This window comes from Monodon monoceros, unplaced genomic scaffold (assembly GCF_005190385.1).
Source record: "Monodon monoceros isolate NGI ecotype Baffin Bay Population unplaced genomic scaffold, NGI_Narwhal_1 Super_Scaffold_13, whole genome shotgun sequence".
In the NCBI taxonomy this organism is placed as follows: domain Eukaryota; kingdom Metazoa; phylum Chordata; class Mammalia; order Artiodactyla; family Monodontidae; genus Monodon; species Monodon monoceros.
In genome coordinates this window covers 16,192,569-16,217,590 of record NW_021703769.1, presented here as the reverse complement: position 1 = coordinate 16,217,590, position 25,022 = coordinate 16,192,569, and the positions used below count along the sequence as shown (strand labels likewise).

Sequence of the window (25,022 nt, the reverse complement as noted above, 5' to 3'; positions counted from 1 at the left end):
GTTTCGTGCAGTAGAGTCTCGGGGGCTGCGCTTGGTCCCTTTGGGGATGAGGTTGGGTGGAGGGTGGCGTTGGTGTCCTCAGTACCAACACTGAGCATCTGGCCGGGCAGTCTGCTCTGTGGGCAGAGTCTGCAGCAGGGCCAAAGTGTCCCGGCCCCCCCTCCCCCCCCGCCCCAGAAAATCCTCGCCAGCCAGGCATGCTCGAGGACTCCCCTGCACCAGGGCCTGGTTCTGTGACCGGGGCAGCTGGGGCAGGCGTCATCAGGCACTGGTGGTGACCCAGCAGAATCCAAACGCCTGCCCTAAGCACCTCCTCCTCCCCCAGCTGCGGCGAAGCCCCATCAAGAAAGTCCGCAAGTCCCTGGCCCTTGACATTGTGGATGAGGACGTGAAGCTGTTGATGTCCACGCTGCCCAAGGCTCTGCCTTTGGTAAGGGGTCTGGGAGAGAAGCCATCCTGTGAGGCCACCTGCTACTCCCCACCCGAGCTGCAGGAGGCTGGGAGGATGGAGTCTCCCTGGGGGCCTTCGCCTCTTGAGCCCTTTAGCCTGGAGAGGACCCTGGAGGTGGAGTCCGGTGATTCTCGGGCTGGGCTTCCACGTGCCGGGCTCAGCAGGGAGGGGGCAGCTGGGCACCACCCCCCTGGCTTCAGTCCAGACAGCCCTGCTTGTGTCTTTCACAGAAAGGTTTATTTGGCAAGAGTTGCTTTGCTAGAACCCGTTTGACAGCCGTGGTTTCTGAGTCCCCAGCGCCTTCCCTTGCGTTCTGCTCCCGAGGGTGACCCGGGAGAGGGTTGGTGACGTGCCTCAGGGCATAGCCAGGGGATTGGGGCACCTCAGCTCTGGCATGGGTGCTTCCCAGTTCCCAGGCCAACCTCCAGCAAGGGGGCTGCTGCCTACACAGAGCCTAGGCCCCAGAAACCATGCCATGCTAGTGATCCCTTGCAGCAGACAGTGGGGTGAGCCCGTCTTGCGCTGGTAGCAGACAGTGAGGGCCGTGGCAGAGCTCATGAGACAGCACTGCCTGACCAGATCCTGCAGGTGCGCCTGCTGCTCTCATAGCCCGTGCAGACAAACCTCCCTTTGGCCAGGCATCCCCGCCAGTCTGGGGACTTAGTGCCCGCCAGGCAGACCAGCCAGCATCGCCTTGGGCAAGTAAAATAATTAGCAGAAAGAGAAAAAGTTAGGGCAAGTGGTTAAGAGCAGAGGAGGTGGAGTGGGGGGCCTAGGGTGAGTCCTGACACCGGGCCCTGGTCTCTGGCATCTCTTAGGTCCCTGAGCCTCAGGTTCTTGCCTGTAATGAGGGCACTGAGTCCAGTAGGCTGTTAGGAGGGTAGAGGCCTGTCCGGGAGTCCTGGGGTGCATTGTGCAGCTCCCAGTGAGTTCTAGTCGACGCCGGCACCTCTGTGGGTGTTTCTGGTTCCAGGAGAAGCTGGAGCATCTTCGTCTCCACCTGGGACGGGGAGGAACCAGATTCATGTAGAAAGGCACCAGCATTATTGGGTGTTTACTAGGTGCCAGGCTCTGAAACAGGTACTTTACAGCAGTTTTCCTACTGAATCTTTAAATGAATTCCCATCTGGAAGAGGAAACTGAGGCTTAGAGAAGGAATATCCTGTCCAAGATCCCAACAGAGGTGGTGGTGCTGGAATGTGCCTGCTGTTTTGTTTTCTCCTTCCCACAAAGAGCTCATGGCAAAACGTTGAGCCTTCGATTTGGTTTTGGTTTCAGCCAACCAACATCCCACCAGGCTCCTCTGGCCTCACCCCGTCGGGCAGCAGAGAGGACAGCAGCCTGCTCAACGAGGGCTTCCTGCAGGCCAAGCCCGAGAAGCCGGCGGCCCAGAAGCCCCGAGGCCACTTTCTAACTCCTGCCCCGGTGAGTGCATCCTCCTCGGACCCTTGCTCTGTGCGCTTCACACCTCAGGGCCTTATGCACAGGCTTTGCCTCTTCCTGATTAACCTAGGCTTCACATCTCTGTCCAGACGTCACTCCCTCAGGGAATCTGTGTACTAGAGACCACGCCCTCCACTAAGCGCCCCCTTCATGATGTGGCCTCACTCGTAATTAAGACATTGTCTCTGTGACTTCTGTCCTTGAAGGCAGGGGTGCCCTGCCTGCTCCTCTCACCATCTGCACAGGTCAGCCCCTCTCTGCTCCTCACCAGCCTGCGTGGCTCTAGCTTTTCCTCACGCGGAGGCTGGTGCTGCGTAGTAGGGGTGGGGGTGGGGGGACTTGTGTCCTGGTCCAGCCTCCTTGCTCTACATCTGAGGACTCCCAGAGATGGGAGTGACTTCCCCAGGTCCACCAGCAAGGTGCAGTGAGCACAGAAAGACTTGTGGCTTCTGGAGGGAGGGAGCGTCATAGAAATGTCCCCACCCCTCCCCGACCCGAGTCGCCAGGCTTCCCTGGGAGCATGATGCCCCTGCCTGGATGGTAACCCTTTTGCCTCCTCCCAGATGACCAGCGCCTGGAAGATGGTGGCCTGCGGGGGGACCAGGGACCAGCTCTTCATGCAGGAGAAAGCCCGGCAGCTCCTGGGCCGCCTGAAGCCCAGCCACACATCTCGGACCCTCATCTTGTCTTAGGGGCTTGGCAGTCACGAGCCCATTCTCATGTTTACAGGGGGCTGGGGGGCCGAGTCTAGGCTGTGAATTTGAGAATCACACAAAGATGACCGCCTGCAGGGAGCCTTCTGCCGCCGGCCCCTCCCCAGACTGCTCAGGTGGAGACAGAGCAGGGCCACCCACTGTCCTGTCTCCGAGTCCGGCTGCAGCTGCAGGCGATTCCTGGTGCTAACAGAACAAAGTCCCACTTCTGAGCTGGCCCAGCCCTCCCCCCAGTGCCACAGGGAGCCCCGTTATCTTCTCCCAAGCCCTGGTCAGGCCTGGCCTCATCTCAGACCCCTGCTTAGGACAGGGGATGTGGCCAGCATGCTCCTTCCTTCAACCAGTTGTTACATTTTCTTGAAAGAATAAAAGTTGTTTTTCTCCTGTGCTCTGGACGCCACCTTCCTCCTGGATCCTGCTCGTGCTTCCCTGGTGACAGTGCTTCCCTGGTGACTGTCCTTAGGGCCCTGAGGGATGCAGGGACCGGGGCCCTCATCCTCAGAGTGCAACCTTGTCTGCACAGCCCGGGCCTGGGTCTCTGGACTCTGTTGCCCCCAGGGACCCAATGTGCTGGAGGCAGTTTTCTCTGTACCCAGTGGGTGTTTCTCAAAGCTCTGAGGACTTGGGGAAGGGGTGGGGCAGTGGTTGGCCCTTGCCGTGGGTGGTGGTTGGCTGAAGTGGCCTGTGATGAGCCCCACCCCCAGATCAGGCTGGTAAACAAGGAGTGACCGGCAGCTGGGCAGAACCTTCTGGCCACGGTGGCCCTAACTTCCCAAGGCCAAGGCAGCAGTTCCAGCCTGGGCTCTGGACCCTGGTCATGGCCCAGTGCACAGACTGTGGCACTTGACTGGTGGCTGGGAAGAGTCCCTGGGGACTGAAGAGGGGCGTGTGTCTGATTTAGAGGGGTCTAAATCAGGGAGTGATGTTTTCAGCAGTGGGGTCCATCGGACAGGGCGTGTGACCATCCCCCGGGCTGCGGTCTCAGTTCACCGCAGGATGGCATCTGTCTGGGCAGCCCGGTATCCACACCCTGCTTCAGTGCCTCTGGTTCCCAAGGGAGACTTGGGGGCAGGTCCTCTTGCCTGGGGTCCCCAGCCTCTAAAGAGGGGACTGGGAGTTAGGACGCCAGGGTTCAAGTCTGCCTTACTCCGACACAGCCCTGTCCTGTCGGCTGCACACAGGATTCTGTGACTCAGCATTGACAGCCCTCCCCAGGCAGCCCCCATCGGTCACACATAGCCGAGCCTGGTTTGAGCCTGGCTGCGTCCTGGTCCCCGTTTGAGACCCGTGATGGGCCTCTACCCTTCCCACCTGCCTCCTGCCCACGTGGCTGAGCTGGACACTCCAGCCAATCCCATGGCTGGGCCATGCCAGCTTCACGCCCCTGTGTATTTGCTGATTTCTTGGCCCGGACGCCCCTCTGCCCATCTCCAAATCCCTTCCCCTGGTTACCCAGGCGCTGTCACTGACTGCTCCCCACAGGGCTGTTGGCATTGATGGGCGACCTGCCCTGCAGTGAGGGTGGGGGCAGGGGGGTACCTTTGTCTCTAGGAGGTCATACTGTGTGGAACACCCGTGCCTGGGGACCACTTGGGATTCCCCACCCCCCGGGGTCATCATAAGCTCCTGGGGGTGATTCACAGTGGACTGGCCTGCAACCTGCCAGGGGCGTCTGCCCAGCAACGCCCTCCCCACTGTCCTCCCCACCCACTGGGGCTTTACCCTGAGGCTCTTACCTGTCCCCCAAGCAAGGTGGCTGCAGTCACTGCAGACCTGTTAGCTTGCCCTGGGGCTGTTCTCTGCTTTGTGCCTGAAACACGCATCCAGGGTCCCACCAACCACTGCCTCCCTCCCCTGGCTTCGGATGAGGCATGGTTCTTTCTGGTGTTGAGGATAGGAGAGCAAAAAAAAAAAAAAAAGAAAAGTACCCCACCCGACTCCACCCCCAAACAACCTTACTCTTCTGGAGCTTAGACTCTAGAGAGGGCAGACAGATCTATATATAACATGCCAGAGGCAACAGGAGCTCCGGAAAAAAAACAGCAGAGAAGCAATAGCATGGAGGCTGGGCTGTCTGCTAAGAGGTAGGTTTGAGAGAAGGTCTGTCCACCGTGTGGACAGGGAGGGAAGAGCCCACTTGGGAAGGGTGGATTGGGTGCCACCGCAAGGGTGCTGAGGGCCCCGCTTGTGGTTTGACCATGAGATTGGGGGCCACAGTGCTCCAGCGGGGCCTGCAGCCTGGGGAACTTGACTATCCCGGCTGATCTGGAGCCCGTTGTTTTCCAGGCCAGAGTGACAAGCAAGAGGGAAACAGCCAGCAAGGAGCCGAGGTGCCAATCTAAATGCCCAGCAGTGAGAGTGATGGATCGTATGGAATTCCTATTTTTTTCCTATTTTGAGTTTATGTTTTGTTTCAATTAGGTTTGGGGTACTTGCCGAAAAACTGGGCTGTTAAAGCCTTTGCAAGGATGGTGCAACTCTATCGCCACCTGGTGGCCATTGGTGTGTTTGCAGCAGCAGGTAAAGTGAGCCATAGAAGTTTCTTGAAGTGCTTGGTAGGTCTTTGAAGCATTTTTCTGATTTTCAGTCCCCTTCTTCAGCATCCATCATCAAGCAGTTGTCTGGCCTTTGCTTGAACTCGTCCACTGAAGGGGAGAGGTGGCTCTTACTTGCCAGCCAGCTCCGTTGTTGGACAGCAGTTGCGAAGATAGCGATGCTTTACCCAGAGAAAAAAAATTCCCCCTTGTAATATCAAAAGCAATAGGAAAGCTGGTTGGTGGGGAAATCAGGCTCTCAGGACAGGTAGCCGATAGGCCAGGATAAGCTTGGGGGTGTGATTGCTTGAATGAGCCACTTTCTCAGCATACCCCAGTGAGAATCTTTTCTATGTTCCAGCTATTTCCAGAGATCACCAAGGCTCTGATGCAGTAATGACAGTGATTTAACCCCCTCTAAGATAGATTTTATGTTTCCACCCTTGGCTGGATGTGTTTGAGAGCAACTAAAGCTGAGTTTCGATATGAGTTGAAAATCAAACTTTTCACTGGTACAGACCAGTGGTCTCAAGCTGGTCAGGACGCTGTTTTGTCTATTAACTAGGGCTGACCTATAGGTATTTGGGTTATAGTATGTAATGAACGGGACAGTCTGACAAGGACAGGTACAGAGCCTGAGTCTCAAATGCTCTTCAGAAAGGCATGGGGGATGTCCTTCTCCCTGAGTAGCAGGCCTGGTACCCAGTAGGTGCTAATTGATACCTCATCCTGCCATGATGTGATGTGGCCAAGAGGGAAGCCTAGGGCAGCTAGGACTAGACGGGTAGGGAAGCCTTCATGGTTTTTTAGTGTTGATTCCTAGCTTAATTCTTCTGTGTTCAGGGAGCAGAGTCTCTGTGGCTTCAAATCTTTGAAATGTGTTGAAATTTGTGTTTTCTGGTCAAGCATATCATCAATTCTGTCAGTGTTATGCACTGGGAAAAAACGTGAGGTCTGCAGGCACTGGTGGCGGTGTCCCTTTTTTCTTTTTTCTGCTTTTTTTTGTGGACCTAGATTAGCCAACCCCCAAATGACACATGATAAGAATGTTGTTTGAAGCCACTGACTGTTGGGGTGGTTTGTTACACAGCATTAATGTGACAATGACTAGCCGATAGGAAGGTAGCTTGTGTCAGCTAAAGAACCCTGAGGAAATGAACGGTGCACGGTGGGCTCAACAGCGTGGAGGAGGAACTTAGGAGGCCAGGAACTTTGTTGGAAATAAGTGGGAGGAAGGATTCCGGAATCCAGAGCCATTGTGACGATGCCTGTGTCTTGATTGTTAACCCAGGACACCTGGCAAGCTTTCCAGGGGTTTCCTGGTAGCCACGGATAAAGCTCTGACTTTGGATCAGACAGACCTGGATGTGAATCCCAGCCTGGCTCTTTCCTGCTCTGAGCCTTGGAGTTCTTGGCTATAAAATGGGAGAACCCTTAACCTTCCAGAGTTGTTGAAGGGGTTGGGTAGAACACTGGCACACACTTGGGGCTCAGAAAACATGGGCTCTTACGATATTATTACAAAATGCTTTCTCATTTCTTTCTGTCCACAAGAACCCTGCAAACGAGAAGTCAGTGTCCATGTTTCAGTTGACTGTTCTGAGCAGAAGTTACTAGAACGTGGTCAAGTCAGGACGTGAGCCCAGTTAAGGCCAGCACTTTAGTGCCCTGTTTCGTGTAACCATGTGTTTCTTAGCCAGGGAATCAGAAACAGTAGAGAAAGCATCTACATTAGGTATAGGTTCAATTTCTCAAGACTTTCCATGGAATTTCAACATACAGGACAATACACAGATCCCAAGTGATCAGCTGGATGAATTTTCACAAAGTGAACACACTCAGGTAACCAGTATGGTGATTGAGAAATAGACCATGACCAGCACCCCAGAACCCCCCTCCCTACCCCGCCAAGGGTAACCACCATCCTGAATTCAAACACCATCGATTTATCTTGCTTTTTCCAAAACAACATTGTGTAAACTGAATTTCACTTTATGTGAAAATACCCGTGCTGACTGGGTAGTTATAGTTGGTTCATTCTCATGACTGTATTGTGTTTCATCGTGGGACATTTCCATACTACACCCATTTCTCCTGAAGGACAGGTAGAGCGTTTTCAGGTTGGCATTATAAATAGTGCTGCTGTGAAGAGCTGTCCTCATCTTTTGGCAAACTCACGTACGTATTTCTGGTTTCTACAAATTTAGGAGTAGAGCTGCTGCGGATCGGTTCAATTTCATTAGGCCACTTGCCACTTACTAGCTTTGTGAACCAAGGCAACTTAATTAGCTTCTTTGAGACACTTTTCACGTCTGTATATTGGAAATAAAAGTACTTTCCCCTCAGGATTGTGCCTGGGACAAGGCACCTGCCCCAGGGTCGCCCCCCTTTCTTTCCTCCTTCCTCTGCTGTGCCAGAGCCCCCTCTGCCTGAGCACATGGCTTTTCTGCCAGACTCCTCCTTTGCCAGGAATCCTCAAACTTGAGATTGGAAAGTTCGCCCGCTACCCAGGGCTGCGGGGCCTACCTTTCCCCAGCCCATTCAGCTCTGATTCAATCACTGGCACCCAGCCCAGCACTGGCTTGCTGTGGTCACTGTCACCGCTTGCTAACAAGTGTTTTTTTAATTTATTTATTTTTGGCTGCCCTGTGTCTTCGTTGCCACGTGCCAGTTTTTCTCTTGTTGCGGCGAGCTGGGGCTACTCTTCGTTGCGGTGCGCGGGCTTCTCATTGCGGTGGCTTCTCTTGTTGCGGAGCACCACCTCTAGGCGCGCGGGCTTCAGTAGTTGTGGCTCGCGGGCTCTAGAGTGCAGGCTCAGTAGTTGTGGCTCACGGTCTTAGTTGCTCTGCGGCATGTGGGATCTTCCCAGACCAGGGCTCGAACCCGTGTCGCCTGCATCGGCAGGCGGATTCTCAACCACCGCGCCACCAGGGAAGCACTCAGCAAAACTAAGAAATTCACATCAGTAGAATGCTGTTAACTAAACTACAGGCTTTATTTGTATTTCACCAGGTTTTCCACTAATATCTTTTTCTGTTCCAGAATCCAACCCAGGATACCACATTGCATTCAGCGTATATATATATATATATATATATACACACACACACACACACTATATATATGCATATATAGTTTATCTTACTATCTCTCTTATTTTTATATAAATTTGAAATCTTCTATAATATATATTTAAAATATATATTGCATATAAATATATATTTAAACCTTTTAATTAAAAGTATAATATATAATATACATTTGTAATAATATACATTTGTACATAATATATAATATAATATATATATGCTTAAATTTTTAAAAATTGAAGTATAGTTGATTTACAATATTGTGTTAGCTTCTGGTATACCACAAAGTGATTCAGTTATATATATATATATATATATTCTTTTTCATATGCTTTTCCATTATAGTTTATTATAAGATATTGAATATAGTTCCCTGTGCTATACAGTAGGACCTTGCTGTTTATCTATTTTATGTATAATAATTTGTATCTGCCAATCCCAAACTCCGAATTTATCCCTCCCCCAATATATATTTTTATAATATATCTAATATATTTTATATATTAGATATAATATTAAATATATTATAAAAATATATTAAAATATATTTTAAAACTATTTTTATTATGGAAGATTTCAAATTTATATATGTATTTTTAAAACTTTTTATTAAAATATATAATATATGTAATTTATATAAAATATATAATATTGTATGATATAATATATCTTTCTATTAAAATATATTGTAAATATATTAAAATATATTTTAAACTATTTTTATTATGTAAGATTTCAAATTTATATAAAAATAGAGAATAGTAAAATAAAGCAAACCAAATTACTCTTTTTTTCCTGGTCTTGTTTTTTTTTTTTTTTTGCGGTACGCGGGCCTCTCACTGTTGTGGCCTCTCCCGTTGCGGAGCACAGGCTCCGGACGCACAGGCTCAGTGGCACAAACCCGTGTCCCCTGCATCGGCAGGTGGACTCTCAACCACTGCGCCACCAGGGAAGCCCTCCTGGTCTTGGTGACCTAAAGTTTGCAGCTATATGCCCTACACACCACTTTCTTATTTCACCTACTTCCTATGTGGCAGTTCTCTAGTCCAAGCATTTTATTAACCATGGAATTTCAAGGGCCAACACCCAGAACTTCTCTTTTTTTCCAAGAAGAAATCTTTATGTAACACTTTGTAGAAACAGTTGAAGGGGCCAGGGGTGACAAGGTTATGAGTACTTAAAAAAAACTTAGCAGTTAAGACTTCCTTCTGAAAAACTTTCAAAAGATTTAAGTCTTTTGCTGTTTTAGAAAAAATGTGTATTTTAATTTTTTGACCAGATGATGCATTCAAGTGTGTTCATATATAAAAGGTACTATGGGTAAAAACTCTCTCTTCCCTGTCCTGCAGTCACCTAGCTGTCTTCCCTGGGGCAGCTGATGTTAGGGAAGAGGGCAGCACTTATTTCCTGTAAGGGATCAGACAGAGAACATTTCAGGCTTTGTGGGAAGACCCCTGTACTAATGTACCCTTGAAGAGAAATTCTATGCAAGTACAAGCACATCCCTATACAGTCCTCTTCCACACATCTACGAAAACAGTGGCATGGACTTGGCTTTGATCCGTTGCAGTAGGGCTTGGCATACAACAGACCACAGGCCAAATCCAGCCCATCACCGGTTTCTGTAAACAGTTCTGTTCATGGTCTACATATTTCCTGTGGCTGCTGTCATGTTACCAAGGCAGAGCTGAATAGTTGTGACAGAGACCATATGACTCGCAAAGCCTGAAATATTTACTCTCTGGCCTTTTATAGAAAAAGCGTGCTCGTCTCTGAGTTAAACAACATGTCTTAGCCTTTCCACGTCTTACGGAAAGAGTGCCCCCGCTCTTTTTCACGGTAGCATACTATTCCGTCACATGGCGGCACCATCATTTATTTAATCAAATACTCCCAACAGATATTTAGATCAGTTCGGACCTTTTGCTGCTACACATGATGCTGCCACGAATACCCTTGTACTTACCTCATTGTCCACGTGTGTGAACATATTACAGGATGAAAACCCAGAAGTAGAATTACTCCATCACGTTGATAATTTTTATAGCTATTGTCAAATTGCCCTCCAGGGAAGTTCACCAACTTACGTTCTCTTACCAATGTTATGAAAGTGCCCATTTTGTCCCATTTTTGTCAGCAGAGTGATATTAAACCTATCCGTTAGGTAAAAAGAAGCATCCCACTGTAGTTGACTTTGTATGCCTTTTATTCTGGTGAGTTGCATCTGCTTTCATGCATTTAAGACGCCTGCATCTCCTTTCTGCGGCTGGTGGTTTACTCTGCTGGTCTGATGATCTTCTGGCCGGGGGGTCAGGGATGGGGTGTGGTCCTCTCTCTCTGACTCTCTCGCGTCGACTGCACAAGTAAGCTTTTGGGGAACAAAAGTCTTAAGGACAAACATGGGGTGGGAATTCGTGCTATCTACATTCCAGACATCGGAGTTGGGGAGCCAGCGGGACACTGGAGGGGTGTTTCCGTTCTGCTCTGAACTCGGAAGGCTGAACTTCAGAGGGCTCAAGCTGTCCTCTTCCTCCATTGTGCTTCTGTTGACACAGGCAGCCTCGTGCTCCTCCAGCTTTTTGATGGGGAACACGTGGCAGGCGTTGTATTTGCAGCTGGCCATCTTTTTGGCTTTTTGGGGGTTCTTCCTCCTGCATGATGCCAGGTGGTATTGAAATCTTCTGAGTGGGATTCGGTGTCGGGGGTTGTAAGGGCAAATTTCTAAGGCTTCTGGCTCCATGGGAAATAGTTCTTGAGGCAGAGGAGTCCGATGCCCGGAGTCAGAAGGAAACGTCCTTCGTGGAAAAGCCCTTTGGTAAGAAAGATGGAGCAGTCCTCTGCCAGCGTTGGCCCTTGGAACTCTGTTGGCGCATGTCAGAACAACCTGTGCTCCCTGTTCTTTGAGACCACGAGTGGTGGCTTGAAGAAGGACAAGGGGCTATTAGGAGCAGCTGCACAGAGAGCAGACAGTCATCAAATGGCACATGAGACAGAAGAACCACACAAAGCAGATGCAAGAGCCCAAACCACAGCAGCCCCTCAGGCAGGTGAAGAAGGTATGTGGCAGCCCGCCCTTGCCTCTGACTCAAGCTATGTGATGTCTCGGGGCAGTCACGGACAGTCACAATGGGCAGCGTGTGTCATCAGAAAGAGGCTGCTTGTTGCCCATCGCTTTCAAGGGACAAGGTGGGCTTGGGGAAAGCTGCCATTCAAAACTGTTGTCTTTTTCTTAAATTGAAGTATAGTTGATTTATAATATTGTGTTAGCTTCTGGTGTACAGCAAAGTGATTCAGATATATATATATATATATATATATATATATATATTCTTTTCCATTATGGTTTATTTCAGGATATTGAATATAGTTCCCTGTGCTATACAGTGAGACCTTGTTGTTTATCTATTTTATATATAATAATTTGTATCTGCTAATCCCAAACTCCTAATTTATTATTTACCTGTCTTTAAACCTACATGTTTAATATAATTTCTGATATATTTGGGTTTAAACCTACCATCTTATTTTGTGCTTCCTAGCCTACTCTTTGGTTCATTTTTTTTCTCCTTTCTTCCCTTATTTTAAATAGACGTTAAAAAAACCTTCCCATTTCTTTCACTATTTTGTAAGTTATGCATTGTAGAACTAATCGTTTCGTGGTTACTCTACAATGAAAGCATTTATAGATAACTTATCAAGGCTTAAAGTTGATAAGTATTCCCCTCTTCCTGGATAATACAGGGCTTTTTCTTCATTTGCTTCCCTCCTGACTTATTATGTTATTGTTCCCTGTATTTCAGCCTAATTTTAAAGGAAACCTCACAAGATAGTATTGCTGGTTTGTTTACACTTGTGCTCACGTTTACTTCTATCTGCTTTTGCATCTCAGACTCGCCATGTGGGATTGCTTTGTTCCTGCTCAGTTTTCTTTTTTTAGAATTTCCTCTTGACAAACTCTTTCGAGTCCATTTGTCTGAAAGTGTATTTATCTCTCCCTCCTTCTCGAAGTTATTTTTGCTGAGAGTAGCTGTGCTATTTTCTTTCTTCATGTTGAAGCAGAGCCCAGTTTCTTTCTAACTTCTATCCTGTGGTTAAGAATTCAGAATCCCATGGTTACCTCACTTTTTTTGAAGTGAATCTATGTCTTTTCATAGGTCTGTTTCAAAGAACTTATCTTTGGTTTTCCTACAGTTTCACTACGATGTCGACCTGTGGATTTCTTTTTATTTATTCTTTCCTTTATTTGTTGGTTGGACCTCAGGAATCTATGGATTAGTGTCTTTCATTTGTTTTGGAAAATGGTCAGGCATTGTCTCTTCAATGATCACTTCTACCTTATTCTTTTACTTCCACTGAAATGATAAATGCTCATTCTACTGACATTTCATTGTCCAAAGTGAGTTTCATGGCCACACCTAACTTCAGGGGTTGAGGAACTACAGGCCTGTCACATGTACAGAAGGAGGCGAATAGGAACTTTGACAAGAGTCCTAAGAATGTCCCCATTCTGTTCTTTTTGTCACCAGTATTTTTTTCACTTTTCTCCACACATACAGAGCATGCCTTCTCCCCAAGAGAGAAAACCCAAAGTCCTAGCTCAGACTTGGTGAAAAACGCTCAACAAGTGCTCACTGGGGGCTTCCTGGGTTCTGGCCAGGACCTTACTCTGCACTGATGGGAATCCTAGTGTCTCCAACGAAGCTAAGCTGTCCCCTGTGAGGAATGAGAGACCTGCAGAGTCATGCTTGCTGTATCCCACCACCAACTTGAATGTCCTATACACAAGCATGGCTCCTGGTATACTTTGCTGAGAAGGAGTCCTTGGTAAATTGTAACTTCCACACCATTTATGTGACAGAGAGCCCATTTCCTCTAAGCCTGCAACCCAGTATTGAAGGAACTCTTGGCCCTACTGGGAGCTAACAAGTGGTTCAGCATCTGTCTGATGTGTCCCCAAAGCCCAGGATGGTGTTTGTTGATGATGTTGACAATGTTTTTTTGTTCCCAGTCCCCTAGCCTCTTTCATGCTTGTGACCAGGGGTGGCCCAGACTCAAGTGATTCAAGCATCTGTAAGTCTGCTAATGGAGATGATAATGAAAGCATTTCTTCTGTCACTGAAATCCACATAATGAGGAACAGGGCATTAGCTGTTGTATGTTTGTTTGTGGCCAAGCACCCATTAGCGGGGCAGGCTAACATTTAATCCATTACAGAGGGAGGGAAGGCCTCGCTTGTTAATGTTTTTAACAGACGTCTTGAATGGTCCTCCAGCCTGCAGCCTTCTCCAAGCATCTACTTCATGCCTGGGACCTGACAGGTCACTCACCATGGCAACAGGAGGGGAGAGAGGGATGCAGACACACCTGTCTGGGCAGCAGTTCTCAGGCCTGTGCATGTCAGAGACTAATAATGCAAGCGAGGTCAGATCTGCTTTCTCTCCCTCCCTTCCCACTCTGATCATCTTGAGAGATGCTGCCAACAGCTGGAAAAGCAGGCATGGAGAAGAGGTCATAGAATGTGCAGAAACAATGTTTCCTGAAGATGAAAACTTGTGTGTCTTGGCCAGCCAAGTCAGCAATTATCATTATGGGGTGGGATGGAGAACCAGAGTCACTATGAATCCGAATCCTTCAGGCTTGGAGAGAATTCTTTTTTTGTTTGTTTGTTTATTTATTTTGGCTGTGCCGTGCAGCATGCAGCATCTTATTTCCCTGACCAGGGATCGAACACCTGCCCCCTGCAGTGGAAGCACGGAGTCCTCCATTCCCTGGAGGGACCTCCAGGGCATTCCCTCGGAGAGACTTCTGATGACATTCAGGCCAGCTTCTCTCCCAGTGCCAGCATCCCCTTCCAAGCATCCCTGGAGGAAGATCATATAGTGATGGGGTGCTTCCTACCCACCCCCCCGCCCCGAACTTTCCCTTGTTAGGTTTACACTATAGTGTGCAATAGTCACACAATTATGTCTAAAGCAACAATCTACATACTTTTTTTTTTTTGCAGTACGCGGGCCTTTCACTATTGTGGCCTCTCCCGTTGCGGAGCACAGGCTCCGGACGCGCAGGCTCAGCGGCCATGGCTCACGAGCCCAGCCTCTCTGCGGCATGTGGGATCCTCCCGGACCGGGGCACGAACCCGTGTCTCCCGCATCGGCAGGCGGACTCTCAACCACTGCACCACCAGGGAAGCCCCTGCATACTTTAATTTAAAAGTACTTTATGGCTAAAGAATTCTAACCATCATCTCAGCCTTCAGGGAGTCGTAATATTTTTACAATAGTAACATCAAAGATCACTGATAACACAGATCACCATAACCCATATAATAATAATTTAAAAGTTTGAAATATTGCAAAAATTGCCAAAACGTGACACAGAGACATGAAGTAAGCAAATGCTATTGGAAAAATGATGCCAATAGACTTGCTCAATGCAGGGTTGTCACAAACTTTCCATTGGTAAAAAACGCAATAAAGCAAAGTGCCCTAAAAACGAGGTATGCCTGTCCCATGACCCTTCATAAATAGCTGATCCTCAAGAAATAAGAGAAAACCTTAAAACAGGATTTTCTGAAATACGTTCCATGGAAAACTAGCTGCTCGAGGTGGTATGAGGTGTTGGGAGAAAAGGCCGCCCTCAGGAGACACTGAGCGGGGCAAGGTCCATGGTGGTTCTGCCTGAGGACTTCTGGGTCCATGCTGGTGGCACCGGGATCCCCAGAGCTACTTGCAGGACTCATGCTCCAAGGAATGTCAGCTTGGAAAAAATAAGTTCAGTGTCATAAATAAATACAAACAGAAAAGACATTTCATTCAAGCATCTGTAAAGAACTGACAGAAACAGATGCCATTCTAAGCCACAGAGACAACCTCCGAGGTACTAACAAGCAGTATGTTTCCAGCCACATTATCTGACCGCAAAGCAAGAAAAAGAAACAGAAATTGAAAACAAAAGGGTAAACAGAAAGAAAATTAAACCAGTTGGAAATTTATTCCTAAATAAATCCAAGAACGGAACAAAACTGCAATGATAGGCCATTCAGAACATAATGACAATTGGAACTTCACATAGCAAAACCCATGGAATGTAAACAAGTACTCCCATGGCTCTAAATGTTTGTGTTGTTAAATGGGGAAGACTGAAACTTCATGAAGCATCCAACTTGGGAAGCTAGAAAATAAGCAACAAGATAAACCTAGGGAGAGAATTAAAAGTAAAGGTAAGAATTAATGAGACGGAAAACATAAAAATCAGTAGAACTGGTAAATCTAAGACTCAGCTACTTGTAAATCGCTGTAAGACACCTAGACTTGTAAAAGCCCACTAAAGGGAGGGGCCAGGAAGCAAGTGAGAGAGAGGATACAAAAAAGAGAGAGAAAGAAAGAAAAAGAAAGGAAGAAAGAAAAGAAAGAAAGGAAGAAAGAAAGAAAAGAAGGAAGAAAGAAAAGAAAGAAAAGAAGGAAGAAAGAAAGAGAGAAGGAAAGGAAGGAAGGAAGGAGGGAGGGAGGAAAGAAAGAAAAGCAAAGGAAATTTAGCCAAAGCTGCAGAGAAGAGTTTTCACATTACTGGAGCTTCCCTGGTGATCCAGTGGTTGGGACTCCATGCTTCCACTGCAGGGGGCATGGGTTCCATCGCTGGTTCTGGAACTGAGATCCCACATGCCCTGTGGTGTGGCCAAAAAAAATAAAACAAAGAGAATAATTAATATATATGGTACACTAGTTTATTGGGAGGGTTCAATGGAGAATGCATGTCAACTCAGGCTGCCATAATAAAATACCACAGACTGGGTGGCTGAAACAACAGAGGTTCATTTCCTCATAATTCTGGAGACTGAACATCCAAGATCAAGAATCTGTGCCTAAAAGTCTCTCTGCTCTAGCAGCCTGAAGTCAGCCAGACCCCCTTTCCACACTTGGCCCCAGGAGCAACTCAGGCCTCATTCCAACATCAGTGATGGGGGTGTGACGTGGGGCCATGGCCCCGGGTGCCACAAGCCAGCCCTCCCGCACCTCCCCAGGGGTCACTTCAACACTGAGCATTAGTCCCCGACAGGTGCCCTGTGGATTTGCTTCTGTGCTCCCTGCCGCTTAGAGCTCGCCAGTTTCATGGTGTTCTACCAGGGATGTGACTGTCTTCACCTGGGTTCTCCCAGAAGCAGAGCCTGAGACAAGGATTCAAGTGCAAGTAGTTTATTCAGGAAGTGCAGGTATGGTTGGGGAAGTGAGATACATTTGTATGTACACTCACATGCAGATGGCGAAAAAGAATGAGGCAAAAATTGTAGCGGGGGCTTCCCTGGTGGTGCAGTGGTTGAGAGTCCGCCTGCCCATGCAGGGGACACGGGTTCATGCCCCAGTCTTGGACGATCCCACATGCCACGGAGCAGCTGGGCCCGTGAGCCATGGCCGCTGAGCCTGCACATCCGGAGCCTGTGGTCCACAACGGGAGAGGCCACAACAGTGAGAGGCCCGCGTACCGCCAAAAAAAAAAAAAATTGTAGCGGTATAGTCTCTATACTTTCTAAAACTTCCTTGAGCATATCTTTCCATACCAAGAAGAATCAAGCAAAGATAATATTTAGAAAAACATTTATGGAAACGAGTAAAGATTTACGAAGTTTAAAGGATTGTAATAGGGGTGGGGTGGGGGGCTTGCAGCCGTTAGCATGAGACTGTTGTCTCAAGACCCTGAGGGAGGCAGTCGGAGTCCCGCTCTGCCAACAGTCAGCTCGCAGGGGTCCTCCCTGCGCTCTCCTGGGGCTCTCCAGGCCCTTTGGCCTTGGGGCTGGCGGGTGATTTGGGGGGCCCGGGGACTGGCTGGGGCTGTGTCCCGCAGAGCTCCAGAGCCCTCGCCATGGCCACCCACTGCCAGGCCCAAGCCTTGAAGCAGCGGTGAACCCCTCCCCCATCCCCACCTCCTCGACCTCATGGCGGTGGTGGTCCCCATGGGTCTCGTGAGGTCCATGGAGCTCTCAGCAACTGGAGTATATGGACACTGCCATTAAGGTAACAGCTTCAACCAGCTTCAGTCTCTCCGTTCAAGTTTCAAAAATTGGTACAGTGTAGATCAGCTGTCTCCCACTAGGGTTAAGTTGCAAGGACACTGCACATCATTACTTCAGGTCCACCTTTGTATTGGGGCTTTCCTCAAAGAAGGGCAATTGCTGTGAGCTGGGAATTCACCTGATGGGTATCTGCTACCGCATGTATTCCTATCGATCTTATACAAATGATTCACTCCAGTTTAAATGAAAAGCCCGAGGGCCAGCTGGGTCCTGGGCACCTGGCTCCCTCAGTGATTACGGCTGGGTGGGGTCTGGGGACCTGGCCCTGAGGGCGCCACCAGCTGATATCTTCCTCCTCACCCGGGCCTGGGCACTGGCGGAGGACCCAGACTGGGTGCTGGACGAACTCTCCCTGGAAGGGTAACCCAGCCCGTGCAGGGACCCCTCCTCTTAGCCAGGGCCTGGACCTCAGAGGGTGAAAGTTGAGCCTTGGGACCTCACCCTTTCTTGTCAGTACAGAGACTAACATTTGTTTTGTTCCCGGAGGTTTACAGGAACATCTGTGACCTGACCGTGACCGTTTACAGGAACATCTGTGACCTGACCGTGACCTGACCTTAAGAACAAAAGATCTGACACCAAGAAGTTTGCAACAACTAATCACGCCCCTCCCTCACTTGCTGAGAGCTTCTGGGGAGTTCAGGGTTTTTAAGGCATGAGCCACCCGTCTCCTTGCATGACCCTGCAATAACCTTTCTCTGCTACAAACTCTGACATTTGGTATTGTTTTGCCTCACTGTGCGTCAGGCACATGGACTTGCGGTTCGGTAAGAGTATGAGTGATCAAGCCATCTCGCTCCTTCTGAAGGCCTTTGGGGAAACTATGGGAAATGGTGTGAAGCACACAACTCAGAATTACCCCAGCCAAAGGGGGAGGGGCCTGGGGCGAGTGTACACCAACTTCCAAGAGACTCATTTGTTGAGGGCTATCGTGGGAGGGTTTGTAACTTCCTTGGCATTTCCAACCTGCCAAGCGTGGGCAGTTCTGGGAACAAGAGCCCGTCCACCCAAATCCCCCAAGTGCAGAGACTGGAGGTGGATTGGCGAGAACGCTGAAAGGTCCCACGGATAAGGGTGAGGCACTGACCACTTCCGACACTCTTATTTGGTGACTTATGGTGCCGTCAATCCAACAAATGTTTAACCAACAGCGCAAATGGGTTTTTTCTTGCTTTGTAGCATCTGCCAGTTTCCGTGGTGTAGACATTCCTGCTAAGGCCAAGTTCAAGCTACTGATGGTTTAATAACCAGCTCTCAAAGTTCAGCTCTTGTGAGGCAGTACGAGCTCCACCCAGCTCACCAACAGTCAGGCCTTCCCTCCCTTATTACATTTCACCACGAGGCTGTGAACATGTGGTTTGGGTTCCCTTCTGGTTTACATGCTCATATAGATTTTCCTGTGTTTTTCCTTTGACCATTTCAGCAAGCGTCTGTATACCACTGCCAGTCATCTGGAAATCTCTTCACTTTGAACCTTTATGTGGCATTTCCCTGGACGTGGGCTTTTCGTACACATCATTGATTTGAGGACAGAGAGGGAAAGCTGCTGCCCTTTGCTCGCTCTGACTTCTTCCCAGGAGGAGTTACCGACCTCACTGGCCAGATTGCAGATTGGTGAGCCCGCTTTATTTATTTATTTATTTATTTATTTTGCGGTACGCGGGTCTCTCACTGCTGTGGCCTCTCCCGCTGCGGAGCACAGGCTCCAGACGCGCAGGCTCAGCGGCCACGGCTCACGGGCCCAGCCGCTCCGCGGCATGTGGGATCTTCCCGGACCGGGGCACGAACCCGTGTCCCCTGCATCGGCAGGCGGACTCTCAACCACTGCGCCGCCAGGGAAGCCCGGTGAGCCCGCTTTTACTAGTGGGAAGGTCACCTGCTAGTCCACGTTCCCCTTTACGTGTCTGGGTGGGTGCCATCTCCCTCTTTCCTGGATCTCATTTTTCTAATATACCTGCTATGGCATGATGGGTGGCTACATAAAATACAGGCCACCCAGTTAAACTTGAATTTCAAATAATGGTCCCTTTTTAGCTCAAGTATGTCCCAACTATTTCATGGGACATACTTAGGCTGAAAATATACTTATGTATCCAAATTGGATCATGTTTCAATGCACAGTGGCTGCATTTTCCCCACGTTCGAAGGATCCTAATGAAAGCACCTTTTGTTTTTTTTTAACTTCCTAAGGCCTAGCTCAGAATCCCCGAGGATAGAAATGTATTTCCCTATGGCGGGAATGGGATTTTAACCTCAGTCACGTCGTAGGGGCTGGGATAGCTGTGGAATTTTCTTAGAAGCTCAAGCTTCCAAAAACAAGTAGTTAAAGCTGGGGAAAGAGCAGACAAAAATAATAAAATTACTTTTTAATATTCATTAATAAATGCTGTTGTGGCCGGAGGTGATGTATCATAACCACATATCCGTTTTGGGGGTTTATTTTGTTGCTGTTTTGTCATTTCTTGCGTGACCTGTATTTCTCCAAGGCAAATATCATTTTTATTTTAAAAAATTAAAAAGTAAAGAATTCTTTGGTGTTCATCTGAAATCAAATGTAAGCGGGCATCCTGTATTTTTACTTGCTGTATCTGGCAACCCATGAACTGGTGTCCTTGTCCTTGTTAGGGCTCAAGCCTAAACATAATAATGTGGAAACTTGTTTTCTATTTTCTTTTGTTTTTGGAGAGTCTGTCTCTTGGGAACTTCATGAGAAGGGGTCGTTTGGTATTGGTATTCCTGGGTCCTCCAGCGCAGGGTTTGGTATTCCTGGGTCTTCCATCAAATATCAGGAAAACCTCACTTTGAAGTCTAACAATTTGGATTTGGGTTTGGGATCCAATCTACGTCTTGGATGAATTTAACCTGTGCACATTTATTGTGTCACCTATTATGTTTGGTTTACTTCTGTCGTTTTGTTTCTAACGAGCCATGCTTTCTCCAGTTAGTTTCCTTGGGTGGGTTAGAAGTCATGCCTCTTGTTTTTATTACACCAGAGGTTATCTTAAATACGGAAATCTTGATTTCCCATCATATGCTCTTCCTTCCTCTCTTGTCTCTCATTTTGGGGGGAAATTATCTGGGATTTTTACAGACAGATTATCATGATCATTGTTATTCATAATAAATTATTTTAACGTACTGTGTATCTTCGGCTTTAATACTTATTTCTGATAATTGGGAGGGGGTTTCATGCCTCATTATTTGTAGGCGGCCCTGCATTTTTGCATTCTGGTTGTCACGCATTCTGGTTGTTAGTTTCTATTTTCTTTGTACTGTTTCTACCCTACGCTTGAATTCGCTGTTTGGGTTCTTCAGTCTTATCCTCTGCCACCAGGCCATTGAACGCGGGAGTCCTCGGGGCTCTGTTTGCTCTTCTCACTCTTCCTGTCTGCGTGCAGACAACTCACCAAGATCCAAACCACCTGCTGAGTGCAAACCCACAAATCCACTTTGCTAATTGGCACCTCCCCTTGGACATCTCACGGGACCCTCACGCCTAGCCTGCCCCAAACCGTCTAAAAACAACCTTCCTGCCCTACCTGGTCCTGTGTCAGAGTTCCCGTCTCAGCCGACCATGCCATCACCTGTCCACTTCTATCCACTCCTGCAGAACAGGGACCCTAATCTTTCTTTCCCTCACTCCTCCCGCCCCACCCCACCCATGTCGAATCCATCACCAAGTCCCACCACTCTTAACTTCGGGGCAACTTTTGAATCTATCCAGATTTCTTCATCCCATCACCACTGCACTAATTCTAGGGACTATTGTCTCTGCTCTGGTCTAAGGTCTCCTAACTAGTCTCCCCACCTCCCCTCTGACCTCTGACACCAGACTCACAGGGAATATCTAGAAATCCAGATACAGTGCCACCCCCCACCCCGCTGCTTCCCACTGCTATTAAGATATGGGGGAGGGGAAAGATAGGGGTAGAGGATTAAGGGGTACAAACCGCTATGTATAAAATAACTAAGCTGCAAGGACATATTGTACAGCACAGGGAACGTAGCCAATATTTTATACTAACTTTACATAGAGTATAATCTATAAAAATTTTGAATAGCTATGTTGTACACCTGAAACTAATATAATATTATAAATCACCTATGGTTTAATAATAATAAAACAAAAGATACAGTTAGGATTCTTCAGGTGTCCTAAAGACCCTGCACACCTAGCTGGGCCTGGAGCATGTTTCTGCTTCTCTGTTCTTCTCAGCCTCTCACGGGCTCTGTGCTCTCTGCCACCAAGCGCCCTTGGCATCTCCTGCTTTGAACCTCTGGTTTCCTCTCTTTGTGTGGTTAAGCTCCTACACTGCCTTCAGAGCTCAACCCCCCCCCCCCCCGAACTCCTTGCTAGGGTAAACTCCTCTATTCTTTGCCCTTATAGCCCCAGTGCCTCTCCTTCACAGCACTTTATGCCATTGTCACTTTACATTCATTACTGTCCCTCTTCTGATGAGCACCTGCCTTCCCCAGGAGGCTCCAGGCTCCCCAAAGACATGGATCGTGTCTGTTTCAATTCTCTCCTGTATTCCCAGTGCCCAGCATAGCACCTGGTGCCTAACAGTACCCAAGAAATATTTGTTAACTGAATGAGTAAGTGAATGATTTGGAGCTGGTCGCAGCTACAAGTGACATTGAAGATCATCCCTATTACTAAGAGTGGACCTTGAGGCTGAGACCCCAGGGGAGGGAGGATCCCTGAGAAGCCTGGGCAACTGAGAGTCAGCTTCTAGAGTTTTGAGTTCCAAAGTGCTTGATTCCAAGAGCCACATGCAGGAGAGAGAAAAATGTGTCTGTTTGCTTGTTTTTTTAGTTCTCAAAGCTTGGCTTGGCATATCACACACAAAGCCAAGGGGACCCAGAGCACACAATTTACACCATAAACCACAGGGTGGGGAAGAACGGGTGGCAATGAAGAATGTTCTCCTGCCCTAAAGGAGATGAGTTCAATTAGCGAGTGTGGAAGGACCAGATGGAGGGGCTGTGGTTAGGGTTTAGAATTACTGGGTTCCTGAGAATGTGTCCAGTATCCCATCCTCCAAGTCAACCCCAGTTAATGTTGTAGGGAAGGCCTCATAGAGAAGCCCAATATGGCGCCCGACTGGTGGAGCAGAGTGGCCGAGGGAAGTGTAGAAATGGAGCAGCCTGAGGACAGCATCAGTGAGGCCAGCGACTCCAGCACAGCATCAAGGGGCAGGCTAGAGTCCTCAAGCCCCCAGAGAGTGTGTGCATGTGGCTGAGTGTGTATGCTGTTCTGAGTGGGCCTCAGGGTCTCAGGAATTATCAGGGGCCTTGGCCGAACTGTAGTTCCTGCAGCAACAGGAATCAGGGGGACCCCGACTCAGAGCCCAGTGAGGGCTGAGCGCCACTCCCAGCCCGACAACCCTCCCAGGTGCTGGTGCGGCATGTGACGCCTCCCCACCTTGCCTCTGGGCTCTGGCTTGGAGTGTGCCCGTGAAACCTGAAGACAAGGGGCATTTACTGAAAGAGGGGTGGAGTGAAGTGGCTGTTCTGTTTAATGTTTGCACTTTGTTTCCCTACCTTCAGTGGAAATGGGAGCTTAAAAGCTAGAATGAGTTTAAATATGAAGAAATAGGGAAATAGGTTTCCTATACCGGGGACGTGGTCTGGGAAATTTATACTTGCTGCATAGACTAACCAACTCCTTATGTTACTTGAGGTCCCAGCAGCGAACGGAATCCAATTCAGGTGGATTTAGTGAGGGGAAAAATGGTGGGTAAAGGGACCCAACCCAGGCATCAGGTTCCTATGGAAGAGCAACAGTGGGAAGAATGGGAGGGTGGGTGGACAAGGGCAGGGGATGGGGGCTCCACTGAGAACTGGAGACATAAAGCAGGGGCCACCCCGCAGGAGCTGTACTCACGGAGAGGGCTGAGCTACTGCCAGAAATGTGACCCAAAGGAGGAAGCCAGCAGGGAAGAAATATTGCCTTTTCTCTCTCCTCCCAGCTTCTGGGACCCAGAAGCCAGCCAGCAAGTGTGTCTGGGTGGTGCAGACCGCAGAGGCCAACTTCTGGGGCACAGAGCAGGGTGGGAAAATGGGTGGGGTGGAGTAGGGGTTGGAGATGAAGAATAGCTAGCACATCCTTCTGATTGAATAGATGGGGAGACTGAGGCCCAGGCAGGGCAAGGACTTGCCTAGGGTCGCTTAGCAGCTAGAAGGCAGAGGATACCTCCACCCCCACCACCTCCTCATTCTTGTATTAGAGCTCATGGTCCAAAACTGCACTGCTGTATTTCCTTAACACACAACTGTATTTTCTCATTTTCAAACCTTATTATAAAAAGGAATCAGAAAATGAAAAAATGTAGAAAGAAGAAAACATGATGGGGTCTGTTCTTCCAGATTTCCTCACTGTGCTTGGACACACACATTTGATAAAAATGGGGGCGGGCTTAATAAGGCGGGACAAGGAGGGGTCGGCACTCAGTGAGTCAGCAGCAGGGTTCCTTGAAGGAAAGGCACATGGAAAAGAGGAGAAAAATGAAAAAAACAAAACAAAACAAAAATCCAGTCGAGGGAAAGAATGGTGGTTGCTGGGTCCGGCCTCAGTTTCCCCAGCTGCTCCTGGGCAGGGGTGTTGTAAGGATTAGATAAGAAACAGACAGCAGAACACTTGTGAGTTCCCCGGCGGAATTCCTTTCATCCTCTGGGCCTCAACATGCTCACCTGTACCTGGAGCGTCCCAGCTCCCACGTTCCTCTGTACGGGGCTCCGCGCTGGTGACTGCCTGGTGGTGATGTTTACATCCTTAGAGCCGCCCTGGGAGGGGCCGGGTAAAGCCTCGCCTGCCCCGAGGCTCCGTACATGCCCCGCTGGGGGTATGTGAGCGATGTGCGATGGTGTTTCGGTGGGCAGTGCTTCGGTTAACAGTTACACGCACGCTTTAATGAATATCAGCTGGTCACAAACATATTTAACAACTGGCGCAGTGCGGGACTCAGCCAATCAGAACGGGCAGTGTCAGTGACTAACCCTTGATGGTTAACTGAGCCAGAGCAGCCCGCCTGGTGATTGGGGTGATAACTGTCCCCCGAGAGTGGGTTCATGTTGTTTTCATCACCCTGGCCCCAAGACCCTCGGACAGCAGCCCGGCCACCACAGACATGCTCCAAGCTTTGAGCTTTTTTTGTTTTTTGGTTTTTGCGCGCGGTCTTTCTCTAGTTGCAGCGATCAGGGACTACTCGTCGTTGAGGTGCACGGGCTTCTCATTGCGGTGGCTTCTCTTGTTGCAGAGCACGGGCTCTAGGCGCACGGGCTTCAGTAGTTGCTGTGCGTGGGCTCAGTAGTTGTGGCTCCCAGGCTTAGCTGCTCCACGGCATGTGGGATCTCCCTGGACCAGGGCTCGAACCCGTGTCCCCTGCATTGGCAGGCGGACTCTTAACCACTGCGCTACCAGGGAAGTCCCCAAGCTTTTTTTTTTTTTTTTTTTTTCTTTTTCGGTACGCGGGCCTCTCACTGTTGTGGCCTCTCCCGTTGCGGAGCACAGGCTCCGGACGCACAGGCTCAGCAGCCATGGCTCACGGGCCCAGCCGCTCCGCGGCATGTGGGATCCTCCCGGACCGGGGCACGAACCCGTGTCCCCTGCATCAGCAGGCAGACTCTCAACCACTGCGCCACCAGGGAGGCCCCAGCTTTGAGCTTTAATCTCAGCCTTGCCCGCCCCCCAGGAAGGAAGGAAGGGGGGTTGGGGTGGGGTCG

The 25,022-nt window shown here is 49.0% G+C and overlaps 2 protein-coding genes across 2 annotated transcripts in view; one reads left to right on the top strand and one right to left on the bottom strand.

Annotated features, from left to right (window-relative positions):
• The window catches only part of MYBL2 (MYB proto-oncogene like 2), a 28,192-nt gene extending 25,197 nt beyond the window's left edge, over window positions 1-2,995 (top strand). Inside the window, exons 12-14 of the mRNA XM_029220764.1 lie at window positions 326-430; window positions 1,730-1,876; window positions 2,458-2,995. Of these exons, the coding sequence (XP_029076597.1) occupies window positions 326-430; window positions 1,730-1,876; window positions 2,458-2,586 (381 nt within the window). The 3' untranslated portion in view covers window positions 2,587-2,995. The remainder of the gene's footprint in view (window positions 1-325; window positions 431-1,729; window positions 1,877-2,457) is intronic.
• A 7,465-nt stretch (window positions 2,996-10,460) lies between these two features.
• Window positions 10,461-10,970, bottom strand: GTSF1L (gametocyte specific factor 1 like). The gene has a single exon (XM_029219678.1). It carries the CDS (start codon window positions 10,968-10,970, stop codon window positions 10,461-10,463), a length of 510 nt encoding a protein of 169 aa, XP_029075511.1.
• Between the last annotated feature and the right edge of the window lie 14,052 nt (window positions 10,971-25,022).

Excerpts from the sequence above, each read along its gene's own strand:
- GTSF1L (XM_029219678.1), bottom strand. The coding sequence starts at position 10,970 with ATGGAGCCAGAAGCCTTAGAAATTTGCCCTTACAACCCCCGACACCGA.